General features: G+C 38.0%; 1 protein-coding gene across 3 annotated transcripts in view; it reads left to right on the top strand.

Moving 5' to 3' along the window:
• Positions 1-16,416, top strand: part of KIAA1328 (KIAA1328 ortholog) — a 372,817-nt gene that overhangs the window by 237,252 nt on the left and 119,149 nt on the right. For 2 of the 3 annotated variants that reach the window (XM_012506309.2, XM_030810556.1), the window contains exons 7-8: positions 37-698; positions 12,971-13,078. In XM_012506309.2, coding sequence (XP_012361763.2) covers positions 37-698; positions 12,971-13,078 — 770 coding nt within the window. The remainder of the gene's footprint in view (positions 1-36; positions 699-12,970; positions 13,079-16,416) is intronic. The other variant, XM_003261907.3, reaches the window with a different exon arrangement.

Genomic DNA, 16,416 nt, shown 5'->3' with positions numbered 1-16,416 from the left:
TTCTTATTTGACAGGTGATCTTATGGTTCTTTCTAGGTATCCAGTAGAAAAAGCACTCTCCAGTGTTCATCTGTGGAACTGGATGGTTCCTACTTGAGTGTAGCCAGACCACAGACCTACTATCAAACCAAGCAAAGACCTAAGTCTGCAGTCCAGGATTCAGCTTCAGAATCCCTTATAGCATTTAGGAATAATTCTTGGAAACCAGTAACCCTTCATCATCCCAAAGATGATCTAGATAAGATACCATCAGAGACCACAACATGTAATTATGAATCTACAGGGAGAAAACCAGTAGATGCAGTCCCAACAGAGAAAATGCCACAAGAAGAATTGCACATGAGGGAATGTCCACACCTTAAGCCTACTCCTAGTCAGTGCTGTGGTCATAGACTTGCTGCAGATCGTGTTCATGAGACCCATCCTACAAACATGGCCCATCAACATCCTAAGACACATACAGAATCATGCAGTTATTGTCGGCTTTCTTGGGCATCTCTGGTGCATGGTGGAGGGGCACTGCAACCCAATGAAACTTTGAAAAAGCAGATCTCAGAAGATAGAAAGCAGCAACTGATGCTTCAGAAAATGGAACTGGAAATTGAAAAGGAGCGCCTTCAGCATCTGCTGGCCCAGCAGGAGACAAAGCTTCTTCTAAAACAGCAGCAGCTTCACCAGTCTCGACTGGATTACAGTTGGTGAGTACTGCCTGTTCTTTCTTTTTTTTTTTTTCTTTGAGACGAAGTCTCGCCCTGTTGCTCAGGCTGGAGTGCAGTGGCGTGATCTCAGCTCACTGCAGCCTCCACCTCCCGAGTTCAAGCAGTTCTCTGCCTCAGCCTCCTGAGTAGCTGGGATTATAGGCACCCGCCACCACGCCCAGCTAATTTTTGTATTTTTAGTAGAGATGGGGTTTCACCGTCTTGGCCAGGCTGGTCTTGAACTCCTGACCTCATGATCCACCCGCCTTGACCTCCCAAAGTGCTGGGATTACAGGCGTGAGCTACCGCGCCTGCCCAAGTCCTGCCTGTTCTTTTAGCAATGTCTGTAGTTTGGAGAGCACAGTGTAAAATTGTTGTATTACTATAGCAGATGTGTAGAACCAGAGGTTTTTCTGGATCTTGGCTTGCTCAAGATGCATATCAGTTATGTCTACTAAGTAAATTCCCCTTTATTCTTTGGAAGACTTCAAAGATTACCTTGTCTTCCAAATTGATAGCTTAGAATATCTATTTCTGAGCAGTCTGGTGTAATTTTTGCTGGGTTCCAAAGACATTTTAAAATGATCTTGCCATTATGCAGAATCCTTTGCTGTTTGCTATCATTGTGGACAATATTAGGCATTAAGTAAAAGCTTGAGATTTTGGGGTGTGGAATTAGATTGTAAAGCAGTGAAATTAGCTGTCATCATTCCAAATTTATGTCTACCCACCATAATATAAAATATAACAAGTGATGGGAGTCTTCTAAATTCAACCCTTTCTGGCCATGAAGCATGACCTGTTGAATGACAAATTCTCATAAACCTATCCACATGTAGGCTGTTCTTCCCTTAACAATTCTTCCTAAGAACAGTGCTTCAAAAGATAAATTGCTGTTTTATTATTATATAGTGTTTCTTTACTCCACATCCTTGTTGGCATTTGGTATTGTCATTAATTTTTATTTTACCTCTTCTAATATGTGTATAGTGACATTTCATTGCAGTCTTAATTTGCATTTCACTAATGGCTAGTAATGTTGAACATGTTTTTGTGTGTGTGCATGTTTGCCCTCCTATCTTCTTCAGTAAATTCTCTCTTCAGTATTGCCCATATTCTAATTGGATCATTTGGGTGTTTTGCTGTTTGGAGAGTTCTTCATATATTCTAGATATACGTCTTTTGTCAGATATGTGAATAGCAAATATTTTCTCCCAGTCTGTAACTTGTCTTTTCTTTTTTATCTTTAATTTTTTTTTTCTTTTGGTAGAGACAGGTTCTCACTATGTTGCCCAGGCTGGTCTTGAACTTAAACAATTCTCCCGCCTCAGCCTCCCAAAGTGCTGGAATTACAGCCACTGCTGGAATTTGAGCCACTGCTCCTGACTCTGCCTTTTCAATTGCTTAATAGGATCTTTCATAGAGCAGAAATTTTTAATTTTAATGAAGTCCAATATATCTATTTTTTTCTGTTATGGATTATGTAAAGTTTTATCATAGGTGTTGAATTTTGTCAAACACCTTTTATGAATTTTGTCAAATATCTTTTATGATCATGTGATTTGTCTTATTTGCCCTGTTAATATGGTGAATTACATAGATTTTTAAATATTAAACCAGCCTTGCATCCCTGAAATAAACCCCATTTGGTCGTAATGTATGATTTTTTAAATGTTACTGAATTCCATTTACTAATACTTTGTTGAGGATATTTGCATCAGTTTTGTTTTGTTGTTGTTTTTTTTTTTTTTTTGAGACAGAGTCTTGCTCCATCACCCAGGCTGGAGTGCAGTGGCGTGATCTTTGCCCACTATAACCTCCACCTACTGGGTTCAAGGGATTCTCATGCCTCAGCCTCCCAAGTAGGCTGGGATTACAGGCGTGAGCCACTGCGTCTGGCCTATTTACATTAGTTTTGATGAGGGATATTGTTCTGTTTTCCTTTTTCTTTTTTCCCCTGTGTCCTTGTCTTGTTTTGGTATCAAGGTAATGCAGGCCTCATAAAATGAATTGGAAGATGTTCGCTCTGCTTCTACTTTCTGGAAGAGATTGTGTAGAATTGATGTTAATTCTTCTTTTTTTTTTTTTTTTTTTTTTTTTTTTTGAGTCTGAGTCTTGCTCTGTCGCCCAGGCTGGAGTGCAGTGGCCCAATCTCAGCTCACTGCAAGCTCCACCTCCCGGGTTCACGCCATTCTCCTGCCTCAGCCTCTCCGAGTAGCTGGGACTACAGGCGCCTGCCACCACGCCTGGCTAATTTTTTGTATTTTTAGTAGAGACAGGGTTTCACCGTGTTAATTCTTCTTTAAATGTTTAGCAGACTTCTCCAGTGAAACCATCTGGACCTGGAGATTTATTTTTTGAGACTTTTTAAATTCCAAGTTTAATTTCCTTAATACTTACAAGGCTATTCAAATTTTCTATTGGATAATCTGCCTTGCCACAGGTTTGTTCACTTTAATTATCTTTCAAATAACTGGCTTTTTGTTTCATTTAATTTTTGTTACTGTTTTTCTGTTTTCAATTTCATTGGTTTCTGCTCTTTATTATTTTCTTCCTTCTGCTTGCTTTAAATTTACTTTGTTCTTCTTTTTTCCTAATTTGTTAAGGTGGAAGCATATTGGTTTGAGAGTTTTTCACTTTTCTACTGGAAGCATTTAGTGCTCTAAATTCCCTTCTCGGCACTGATTCAGCTGTGTCCCACAAATTTTGATATGTTGCATTTTCATGTTTATCCAATTCAGTGTGTTTTTGGGGTATCTTTTGAAACTTCATATTTGACCCATGGGTTATTTAGAAGTGTTATATTTAGTTTCCAAGTTCTTAAAGATTTTCCTGTTTTATTTCTGTTTCTGATTTCTAGTTTGATACCACTGTGCTCACATAACACACTGTATGTTTTTCATTCTTTCAGACTTATTGAAGTTTGTTTAAGGACCCTAGGGCATGTTCTATCTTGATATATGTTCCATGATGTTTGAAAAGAATATGTATTGTGCTGTTGGGTGGAGTGTTCTGTAAATTGGATCCTATTATTTGACAGTATTGTTGAGTTCTTCTATGTTCTTGCTGATTTTCTACCTACTTCTATCAATTATTGACAGAGGGGTTTTGAAATCTCCAAGTATAATTGTGGTATATCTATTTTTCCTATTAGTTCTATTAGTATTTGTTTTATATATTTATACCTCTGTTCTTTGCTGCTTATGCATTAAATTTGCTATGCCTTCTTGGTAGATTGACCATCTTGTCACTATGTAATGTCTTTCTCTGTCCCTAGTAATTTTTTTTTTTTTTTTGAGACGGAGTCTCTGTCGCCGAGGCTGGAGTGCAGTGGCACCATGCTGGCTCACTGCAACCTCCATCTCCTGGGTTCAAGCAATTCTCCTGCCTCAGCCTCCTGAATAGCTGGGATTACAGGTGCCCACCACCATGCCTGGCTAGTTTATATATATATATATATATATATATATATATTTTTTTTTTTTTTTTTTTTTTTAGTAGAGGTGGGGTTTTACCATGTTGGCCAGGCTGGTCTCGAACTGCTAACCTCAGGTGATCCACCTACCTCGTAATTTTTTTTATCTAAAGTCTCCTTTACCTGATACTAATATAGCCATTCTTACTTTCATTTTATTAAGGTTTCCAAGATGTGTGTTCTTCCATCCTTTTACTTTCACCCTATATATGTTGTGATTTTGAATTCAGTTTCTTAGACACAGCATTTATTTGAATCAGCCAGTTTCTTTTAATTGGTATATAATGTTCAGATATTTCCTTTTTTGTTTTTGACTTTTTTCTTTCTTTTTTTTTTCTGTCTTTTTTCTTTTTTTTTTTTTTTTTTTTTAGTTCGACAGGATCTCACTCTGTTGCCCATGCTGAAGTGCAGTGGCACAATCACGGCTCACTGCTACAGCCTTGACCTCCTGGGCTCAGGTGATCCTCCTGCCTCAGTTTCCTGAGTAGCTGGAACTACAGGCGCGTGCTGCCATGCCCAGCTAATTTTTGCATTGTTTGTAGAGATAGGGTTTCGCCATTTTTCCCAGGCTGGTCTTGAGCTCCTGGGCTCAAGCAATCTGCCTACGTCAGCCTTCCAAAGTGCTGGGATTACAGGCATGAGGCACCACACCCGGCCCAGACACTTACTTTTAATGTAAATTGTGTATGATTTCCCATATGGTTGGCCCCCCATATCCCTGGAGTCAACCAACTGTGGATTGAAAATATTTGGGGGCAATAAGTAATGCAACAATAAAACTATTACAAATAAAAAATATAGTATAGCAAATATTTACATAGCATTGACATTATAGTAGGTATTACCAGTATTATAAGTAATGTAGAAATGATTTAAATTATACCAGAGGATGTGCAAAGATTATATATACGTACACATCACTTGAGCAAATCTGTGGGATTTTGGTATGAGAGAAGGTCTGGGACTAATACCCTGAGGATACCAAGGAACCACGGTAGTGTTTTTGAGTATATTTCTTTGAATAGATTTGTTTTATTGTTTGCTCTAAGTATTCTGTTATACACACATAACTTATCAAAGTCTATTGGTGTCATATTTTATCAGTTTAAATTAAATGTAGAAATTTGATCTCCCTTTAAGTTCCCTTGCCCTCCCCCATTTATAATTGTCTTAAACAGTTTCTCATTGAGAATAGAACAAGAGAAATTTCACGATCTGAACAACAGAAATAGACTAAACCAAAAAAGCCTAAACAGAGTCTCTCATTGAGAACCACATCATAAAATATTGTAAGTTTTGCTTAAATCATCAAATTTAAAATAAGTTACAGAATAATTTAGAAAAGTAAAGAGAGGAAAAATCTATTATATTTATCTGTTTCTGTTTTTTTTCTATTGTTCTTCCTTTCTGATGTTCTAAGATTTCCTCTTTTATCTTTTTGTTGTTTTGTTTTTAGATCTCTGTTTATTCTTTAAGGTGAGCCTGCTGTAGTTTTGCTTCATATGAAAATGTTCTTATTTTCACATCATTTCTAAGGGGTATTACCATTGCCGAATATAGGATTCTGAGTTGACAGGGTTGCTTTTTTTTCTATCAGCACTTGACAAATGTGGCATTTTCTTCTGTCCCCCGATGTTTTCCACAGTCATTTGCATTATTTTTCTCTATACGTAAAATATAATTTCTCTTTTGCTTTTTAAAGATTTTTTTTGTCTTTAGTTTTAAGAAATTTCACTGTGATGTGTCTTGACATGGATTTCTTTGTCCAGTAAGGACTTTGATTAGCTTCTTGATTTATAGTTTTATGTCTTTTGCCAAATTTAGGAAGTTTTCTATAATTATTTTTTTCTAATACTTTTTGAACCCCATGCCCTCTTCTGGCTAGCTAATGACATAAATTTACAATCTTTTGTTATGGCTCCACATTTTTTTAAATTTTACTTAAATTTTACTGTAAGTCCCTAGAGATTTTTATTAAATAATGGAAAGCAAATACATATGTAAAAGTTCAGGCCGGGTGTGGTGGCTCACGCCTGTAATTCCAGCACCTTGGGAGGCCGAGGTGGTGAATCACCTGAGGTCAGGAGTTTGAGACCAGCCTGGCCAACATGGTGAAATCCCATCTCTACTAAAATACAAAAATTAGCCAGGCATGGTGGTGGGCACCTGTAATCCTAGCTACTTAGGAGGCTTAGGCATGGGAATCGCTCAAATGCGGGAGGTGGAGGTTGCAGTGAGCTGAGATTACGCCACTGCACTCTAGCCTCGGTGACAGAGCAAGACTGTCTCAAAAAAAAAAAAAAAAAGCTCAATAAGTCTAATGATTTCTAATTTTCTTCCAATTTCATTTATGCAATAACTATGTGAATTATATTTTATCAAGTTATATTTTATTATTTTTATTCAAACATTAGATTTTTGTGGATTGAACAAAAGTACTTAAGAAAGCAAGATGACCAGGAGGGTTCACAGTGTACTCTGGTGATGGGCAGAGAATGCCTGTTTTCTGTCATTACCTTTGAAATTTGTTACTTGTTGTAACTTCTTAAAATGTATACCATCGGAAAACTACTCACATAAAATAGCTTGAGATCTTTCTGGAACCCAGTTCTCTTTATGCTAATTGTCAGTTTAAGCTGACCATGTTCTCATCTTGTGTGTTGAGTTCCTTTACTTGAAAGTGGTTGGCATTTGACTACAATGCAACCTTTCGGTTAGATGGGAATTATCCTTGGGAAGAGTTATTTGCTTTCCGGCTTTAGGAGCCCCAATGTTTCACTTTATTTACTTTGGGTCATTTTCAGTCTTCTTGGTTAGCCTTTGTGAAGGAAATATATCCAAACCATCAGACAGTACCCAGCTGTAACACTGGCCACCTTTAGAACTAGTCATGCTGGGCCAGGCGTGGTGGCTTACGCCTATAATCGCAGCACTTTGGGAGGCCGAGGCAGGTGGATCACGAAGTCACGAGGTCGACACCATCCTGGCTAACACGGTGATACCCCATCTCTACTAAAAATACAAAAATTAGCTGGGCATAGTGGCAGGCACCTGTAATCCCAGCTACTCGGGAGGCTGAGGCAGGAGAATCGCTTGAATCCGGGAGGTGGAGGTTGCAGTGCAGTGAGCCAAGATCACGCCACTTCACTCCAGCCTGGGTGACAGAGCGAGACTCTGTCTCAAAAAAAAAAAAAAAAAAAAGAACTAATCATGCTGGTATCTGGTGCCTTTGTTCATCCCAGTTATAGTTCTGCCATTCCATGTATCCTTATGTTGCTCTTATCCTAAAACAAAGTTCTTTCCAATTGAGACAGTAAAAAAAAAAAAAAATCCAAATCCAAGTGCGATGCCCAGAGAAACAGACTCAAGACATACATTGATTGATTGATTGATTGATTGATTGACGGAGTTTGGCTCTGTCACCCAAGCTGGAGTGCAGTGGCGCGATCTCGACTCACTGCAACATCTGCCTCCCAGGTTCAAGCAATTCTCCTTCCTCAGCCTCCCCGAGTAGCTGGGTTTGCAGGCATGCACCACCCCAACAGGCTAATTTTTGTATTTTAGTAGAGACGGCTTTCACCATGTTGGCCAGGCTGGTCTGAAACTCCTGATCTCAAGTGATCCACCCTTCTTGGCCTCCCAAACTGCTGGGATTACAGGCGTGAGCCACTGTGCCTCGCCAAGACATTTTTAATTGAACAGCTTTCACCTCTAGTTATCCTGCCTACTGCCACCATGTTTTATCATAGTTAGCTGGTGAAACCCACAACTAGGACCATAAATCTATCCATTTAATTAATCAGTATCACAATTTATATTTCTAGGCTGAAAGTTGCTGTACTCTCTGGCCTACTTTTTAGGTTTATGTAATGTTATCACTTTTTAGTCATCTGAAACTCAACCTTCTGCACATTAGTATCATATAACAAGAATATCTATCTCAAATGAATCCTCCTAAGACATTGCTTTTATTGTGCCACTTCTGAATTTTAAAAACCCATGATAATTTTGTATTAGATTATGTTTATTCAACCTAGTATTTGAAGGCTTTTTATAATTTGGAACCACTTCTCTACCCATTTGTCCCACTTTTCCTAAGAAATAAAGTTTTTTTCCCAAAAGGCAGATTTGTTTCTTTGAGATCTTTTCAGTGTATCCTTCATGTTTCTTTCTCAAGCCATACCTTTTCCTCTGATTTAAATATCTCTGTCCTACTTTTCCGTTTATCCACACCCCGACTCTTCATATAACACGGTCAGAATCCCACTACTTAAAATTTCTAGGTCTGGTTTCTTTTTCACATAACTAACAATTTGTTATTGAATATGTCCAAAATTAGCACCTTATTGTTTAATGTGTAATGTTGTTCTGTAATTCAGTTTCATCCTCCTTGTCTGAGCACATATTTACTAATCCCTCTACTCTGCACAAAACTGTATGTGAGGAGTATTAAAATGAGCAAGACTTGATCTTGGCTCAGTATATTACACATAATCTCACGCTTTTATATATATATATATATATAATTTTAACTTTTATATATCTTTTTTTTTTATACTTTAGGTTTTAGGATACATGTGCACAATGTGCAGGTTTGTTACATATGTATCCATGTGCCATGTTGATTTCCTGCACCCATTAACTCGTCATTTAGCATTAGGTATATCTCCTAATGCTGTCCCTCCCCCCTCCCCCCACCCCACAACAGTCCCCGGAGTGTGATGTTCCCCTTCCTGTGTCCATGAGTTCTCACTGTTCAATTCCCACCTATGAGTGAGAACATGCGGTGTTTGGTTTTTTGTCCTTGCGATAGTTTACTGAGAATGATGGTTTCCAGTTTCATCCATGTCCCTACAAAGGACACGAACTCATCATTTTTTATGGCTGCATAGTATTCCATGGTGTATATGTGCCACATTTTCTTAATCCAGTCTATCGTTGTTGGACATTTGGGTTGGTTCCAACTCTTTGCTATTGTGAATAGTGCCGCAATAAACATACGTGTGCATGTGTCTTTATAGCAGCATGATTTATAGTCCTTTGGGTATATACCCAGTAATGGGATGGCTGGGTCAAATGGTATTTCTAGTTCTAGATCCCTGAGGAATCGCCACACTGACTTCCACAATGGTTGAACTAGTTTACAGTCCCACCAACAGTGTAAAAGTGTTCCTATTTCTCCACTTCCTCTCCAGCACCTGTTGTTTCCTGATTTTTTAATGATGGCCATTCTAACTGGTGTGAGATGGTATCTCACTGTGGTTTTGATTTGCATTTCTCTGATGGCCAGTGATGATGAGCATTTCTTCATGTGTTTTTTGGCTGCATAAATGTCTTCTTTTGAGAAGTGTCTGTTCATGTCCTTTGCCCACTTTTTGATGGGGTTGTTGGTTTTTTTCTTGTAAATTTGTTTGAGTTCATTGTAGATTCTGGATATTAGCCCTTTGTCAGATGAGTAGGTTGCAAAAATTTTCTCCCATTCTGTAGGTTGCCTGTTCACTCTGATGGTAGTTTCTTTTGCTGTGCAGAAGCTCTTTAGTTTAATTATATCCCATTTGTCAATTTTGGCTTTTGTTGCCATTGCTTTTGGTGTTTTAGACATGAAGTCCTTGCCCATGCCTATGTCCTGAATGGTATTGCCTAGGTTTTCTTGTAGGATTTTAATGGTTTTAGGTCTAACATTTAGGTCTTTAATCCATCTTGAATTAATTTTTGTATAAGGTGTAAGGAAGGGATCCAGTTTCAGCTTTCTACATATGGCTAGCCAGTTTTCCCAGCACCATTTATTAAATAGGGAATCCTTTCCCCATTGCTTGTTTTTGTCAGGTTTGTCAAAGATCAGATAGTTGTAGATATGCGGCATCATTTCTGAGGGCTCTGTTCTGTTCCATTGATCTATGTCTCTGTTGTGGTACCAGTACCATGCTGTTTTGGTTACTGTAGCCTTGTAGTATAGTTTGAAGTCAGGTAGCGTGATGCCTCCAGCTTTGTTCTTTTGGCTTAGGATTGACTTGGCGATGCGGGCTCTTTTTTTGGTTCCATATGAACTTTAAAGTAGTTTTTTCCAATTCTGTGAAGAAAGTCATTGGTAGCTTGATGGGGATGGCATTGAATCTATAAATTACCTTGGGCAGTATGGCCATTTTCACGATATTGATTCTTCCAACCCATGAGCATGGAATGTTCTTCCATTTGTTTGTATCCTCTTTTATTTCATTGAGCAGTGGTTTGTAGTTCTCCTTGAAGAGGTCCTTCACATCCCTTGTAAGTTGGATTCCTAGGTATTTTATTCTCTTTGAAGCAATTGTGAATGGGAGTTTACTCATGATTTGGCTCTCTGTTTGTCTGTGATTGGTGTACAAGAATGCTTGTGATTTTTGTACATTGATTTTGTATCCTGAGACTTTGCTGAAGTTGCTAATCAGCTTAAGGAGATTTTGGGCTGAGACAATGGGGTTTTCTAGATATACAATCATGTCATCTGCAAACAGGGACAATTTGACTTCCTCTTTTCCTAATTGAATACCCTTTATTTCCTTCTCCTGCCTGATTGCTCTGGCCAGAACTTCCAGCACTATGTTGAATAGGAGCAGTGAGAGAGGGCATCCCTGTCTTGTGCCAGTTTTCAGAGGGAATGCTTCCAGTTTTTGCCCATTCAGTATGATATTGGCTGTGGGTTTGTCATAGATAGCTCTTACTATTTTGAGATACGTCCCATCAATACCTAATTTATTGAGAGTTTTTAGCATGAAGGGTTGTTGAATTTTGTCAAAGGCCTTTCTGCATCTATTGAGATAATCATGTGGTTTTATATATCTTTACTAAGCTTGTCACTTACCTGCCCCAAGGAATTTTTTTTTTTTTTTTTTTTTTTTGATACAGCGTCTCACTCTGTCACCCAGGCTGAAGTGCAGTGGTGTGATCTTGGCTCACTGCAACCTCTGTCTCCCGGGTTCAAGCGGTTCTCCTGCCTCAGCCTCCCAAGTAGCTGGGATTACAGGCACCTGCCACCACGCACAGCTAATTTTTGTATTTTTAGTAGAAATGGGATTTCGCCATGTTGGCCAGGCTGGTCTCAAACTCCTTACCTCAGGTGATCTGCCCGCCTCGGTCTCCCAACGTGCTGGGATTACAGGCGTGAGCCACTGCGCCCGGCCCCAGGGAATTTCACTTCAACTAAATTCATGAATGAATATCTGCTATACACAAGCCATTGTTTATAGTGCTCAGGATGTTCAGGAAAAATATTGGGAAGGCAATCTAATTGAATACCAAATGAGTAGCACAGAATTGTTTTAGTAGTTCAGAATCTTGGGACAAGCTTGTCATTTTAGAATAAATTTGGCATGACATTGGCATTTACTTGAATTGTAATTAATGATTCATTCTGCCACCTTGTTACTACATGATTGCCAATAACAACTTTCGAAAGGGTATTATTTTTGTGAGTACTTTCCAGATTGATCAGGAAATTTATCCAGAATATTATTCATGATTGTGCCAAGAACCACCTTAAATCATTTTTGGAGCAAAGTAGTGTTTGTATAATGAATAAAAATCAAGGCTAATTATAAATATTTGCCCTTTTCTCCCACTCTAACAATATGCCTTAATACATGTACTCTCTATCTAACTATGATAAAATTCAGTGTTCACCAGTGAAAAACGTGTCACCTTGAGAGAGTTATGTGCCTGGCCCAGCCCTCACTTTAGTAATTTATAAATAGATAATGGTAAAAGTAACTATATCATAGAGTGGTTGTGAGGATCAGTACAATAGTATATATAAAATGCACTCCTTAAAGGTAGTTGCTGTCATCAAGATCATCATTACTGCTGTAGAGGCTACTGTGACTGATACTATTGCTGCTTTGTTTTCACTTTTCTTATAATTCCCTGATTTGGGCATTTTGCTTCTACATTTACCTGCCTATGTGTCACCACCAAATATTAGTCTTAAACTAAGTTCCTGAAGGGAATTAATCCATGTACTTTGTACATTAATTCCAACCAGTTAGTTGGAATTATAGGAATGTCTTTTGACAATGATGAAAATGACAATATTGTTTTAATAATGTTTTTACACTTCAGAGTTTGATTTCATAGTTAAAGAATGTACTTTTACAGATAACCAGAGAACATTTCTTAAAAGCCAAGAGAATAAGTGTCACATATTTGATACCAGTGATTAACACTCAAACTCCCAGTAGAAAATCTTTTTGCTGAGTTTTTCCATGGCTTTCCCTCCTCAGTACATGTCAATGTAGGGCTAAGTAAGCGTTGATGGATACAGTGTCTTCCAATTCTTTTGGAAGAATTCATCTTTGACTCAGGGAAAATATGTTGGTTAGTGAGCTGTACCCCTAATTATTTGAAGTGTCAGTATGAGAAGTGGGTGCTTCCCATATAAATGTTGGTGAGAGTCAGTGATAGAGTTACTAGAATTCACATTGAGACACTGGTGATCGCAGTACCGTTGCTTACAATGAAGACAGGGAAGAATTAACTTTCTACGGCAGAGATTTAAAGTGCTCCTATTGAAGTATCTATAATTTTGAATTTTTAAATGATATTCTAACCAACTTAATCTTCCCTACCTTTAAAGAAAATTTAAGTTACTGTGAAATCAATTTGTGTTTGTTTATGTATATTTAAGAATTACTCATTTATTTTTGACTGAGTTTTAATTGGAAAATAATTTCTGGGGATCTAGCTGAAAGAGCATGGTTTTCCAAAGTTTATCATTCAGGTTATCAGGCTTCACAAGATTAGAAATTTTTTAAATTAATTTTTACAGGTTAAGAGCTCAGGCTCTGTTTAAGTCGAGAGAACTGGTTGCTGAAAAAGAGCTTACTAAACCCCAAGAACTCAAACTGGATATGAATGGCAGTGACTCTGGACCAAGGTAAACCTGAAGTCTCAGTTAAAACAAGAATATTAAGGGCATAAATATTTAGGATATGTTTGGTATACTTTTATAGCTCTGTGTTGATTAATAAAGTTTTGTGACCATATGAATAAGTACATTCCTGTTATAAAATTGTGAAAAATATAGAAAAATACGAAAAACAAAATAAAAATCATTCATAATCCTACAACTTTGAGAGAATCTTTTGAGCCCTTTTCTACTATTTCTCTTTTGGTTTTTTTTTGGTGCAGTATTATAGTCTATATTGAGTGTTAAGGATTATGCTTATACAGAATTTTATGTTACTTTTTTCACTGTATCATATTTTCTGATCTTATTAAATACTCTGGGAAAACATTAATTCATTCGACAAATACGTATTGCTTGGCAGCTGGGCTCAATATTTATCTATTAGTCTGTTACCGGATAATACAGGGTTTTGCTATTATAAATTTTGCCTTGAAGAACATTTCTCTAAATAAATGTTTTAAGTTTATCTCTACCTATTTCCTTGTTATAGATTCCTGTAAGTGGAATTACTAGTACAAAGTATCTATGAATCTTTTTATGATCCTTGATTCATATTGCCAAATTGTTTTGTGTGATTGCTGGACTAGAGGCTAGGTCTGCAACAATCAATCTGGATCCTGGAGCTAAAGGATAGGCCTTGAACCTGGGTCCTGGATCCTGGGTCTGTGGAGCCAGCCCAGCACTGGATTCTGTGGGGTCAGGCCTAGGTCTGCCTCAGGATAGGACTATAAAGACTGACCTAGCATGGGGCAGGCCTGGTGCCTGAGGTCAGGGATGCCAATCTAGGCTGGGGCAGGGGTAAACTCGGGCTTTGTGGACTGACCTGGCTCTGGGCTGGTCTGGAATCTGAGGCAGGCCTGGAATTTGGAATAGCAGGATCTCACCTGGTGCTGAGGCAGGTCTGAATGCTCATTATGTAGTATTGGCCTGGAGTCTGGAACCAGGATGGGCTGCCCAACGCTAGCTGTTACTGAGGTGGGCCTGATGTTAGCATCTGAGGCAAAGTCTGGTTCTCACTTCCCTCTCTTCCCTGCCCAAGCAGAGGGTATCCCTCTCTACTGTGTTGCCAGAGTTTGGGGAAAGGGTGCTGCCAGTAATGTAAGTCTGTTCTTCCTACCCTTTTCAATACATTCCTTCTTATTTTTGTGCTACAGCCTGGTGCTATAATCTCTCACCTGGCTTGCATAGCTCTCATAAAGGTATTTTTGTAGGTGGATACTTATTCAAATTGATGTTTCTGATGGGGGAGATGGGAGGGGCTGGGACGAGTCCTTGAAAGTCCTATTCTGCCATCTTGCTGACGTTCCTCTTCCTACAAGCAGTTTTGACTGTTTTAGATGTTTCCTCTTTTATCTGTTCCTTCTAGTATTTATATCCATATTTCTGAATAACAGACTTATGTAGTCATTAAGTATTGACTTTCTGCTATGGAAATTGATGATTTAGCTCTCACTGATAACTATCTATTTGCTCCCTGCTTTTCTCCCTTTTATCTTCCCTCTCTTTACCTTTCTTTCTCCCTTTTTCCCTCTCCTCCCTCTCTCCATATTTCTCTTTACATATATAACATACCCCCACACGTGCTATTTCCTTCCTTCTGTCCTATCAATATATCTATATCAAAATATTTATTACTGTAAATATTTTTTGCACAGCTGAACTATCTACTATTCTTAAATTTAATTTTGTATAATTATTTTCTCTGGAGTTTAAAAATGACTTATTCAGCACAGAAAGACAAATACAGTGTGATCTCTCTTATATGTAGAATCCAAAAAGGTTGAATCAGTGGTCACCATGGCCTGGGGGGTTGGGGGCAGGGGCAGGGGCAGGGGGCGGAATAGGAAGATACTGCTCAAAGACTGCAAAGTTTCAGTGAGCTTGAATATGTTCTGGAGGTCTGTTGTATAACATGGTAGCTATGGCTATAATAACGTATCATATAGTTGAATATTACTAAAAGAGTAGATATTAAGTGTTCTCACCACAAAAATATATAAATATGTAAGGTGATGGATTTGTTAACCAGCTTGATGTAATCATTTTGCAATGAATACATACAGTATATCAAAACATCACTTTGTATACAATAATATATACAGTGTTTACCAATTACAATTTACAAGATATCCCTCCTGGAGACTTCCATAAAATCCTGCTCTAGTATGAACTTTATTATTCTCTAGGCATTTTGTCTAGTGATTTCATCTGAAATTTGCTTACCTATCATCCTGGAGATTTTCTTTCTTTTCTATCTTATATTCCTTTTTTCCTGGATCACATGCTATCCTCTTTTTGGCTTATACCCTTTCCTCTTACTAAAACATGCCCTGCAGTAGCTTACTGTAGGAGTGCAGAGGCAGTAAGTTTTTTGTGTCACACCTCTGAAAAATGTCTTTAGTCAATCTTCATGTTTAATTTATAGTTTAGCTTTATATAGCATTCTGACTTAGTAGTTTTCCTCAGAAAGGATTGAAGGTTGTATTCTATTACCTTTTAGTTTCTAGTGTTGCCATTAAGAAGTGTGTTGCAGTCTGATTCTTGATCTTTTTATGTGACCTATTCCCCGTCACAACTGTTAGGGAACTTACCACAACTTATCTTTCTCTAAAATTCTAAAAATGTATGCTGATATGCATAAGTTACACCTTTTTCCATTCATGCAGAATCTTTTAACTGGGAAACTTTCTTCAATTTAGAGAAATTTCCTTTGCTAATGTATTGTCTCTTTCGAGAACTCATCTTACTGAGATGTTGACTCTGTTAGAATAAACTCTGATTTTCTTATTTTTCTCTCCTATATTTCATATCAGGTTTTTTTGTTTGAGACAGGGTTTTACTCTGTTGCCCAGGCTCAAGTTCAGCGGCACAATCACAGCTCATTGCATCCTTGATCTCCTGGGCTCAATGATCTTGCCCACTCAGCCTCCCAGGTAGCTAGGACTGCAGGTGCGTGTCACTATACCCAACCAATATTTTTGTTTTTTTTTTTTTAGAGACAGGGTTTTGCCATGTTACCCAGGCTCGTCTCAAACTCCTGGGCTCAAGTGATCTACCCGCCTCAGCTTCCCAAAGAGCTGGGATTATAGGCATGAGCTACTGCACCCAGTGTTATAATTCTTAATTTCTGAAAACATCTTATTCTTAGAAAGGCCATTTTTTAAAATAAGAACCCATTCTCATCTTACATATGCAATGTTTTTTTTTCTTATCTCTGAGAATATTTGTAATAATTTGTGAAGTTTTATCTCTTCCTGGTGAATTGTGTCTATTTTCACCAAGTTCAAATTACCTTCTTCCACAAA

Source organism: Nomascus leucogenys, chromosome 4, assembly GCF_006542625.1.
Source record: "Nomascus leucogenys isolate Asia chromosome 4, Asia_NLE_v1, whole genome shotgun sequence".
NCBI classification, from domain to species: domain Eukaryota; kingdom Metazoa; phylum Chordata; class Mammalia; order Primates; family Hylobatidae; genus Nomascus; species Nomascus leucogenys.
Note: the sequence above shows the minus strand (reverse complement) of the source record. Positions and strands in the feature narration are given on the sequence as shown.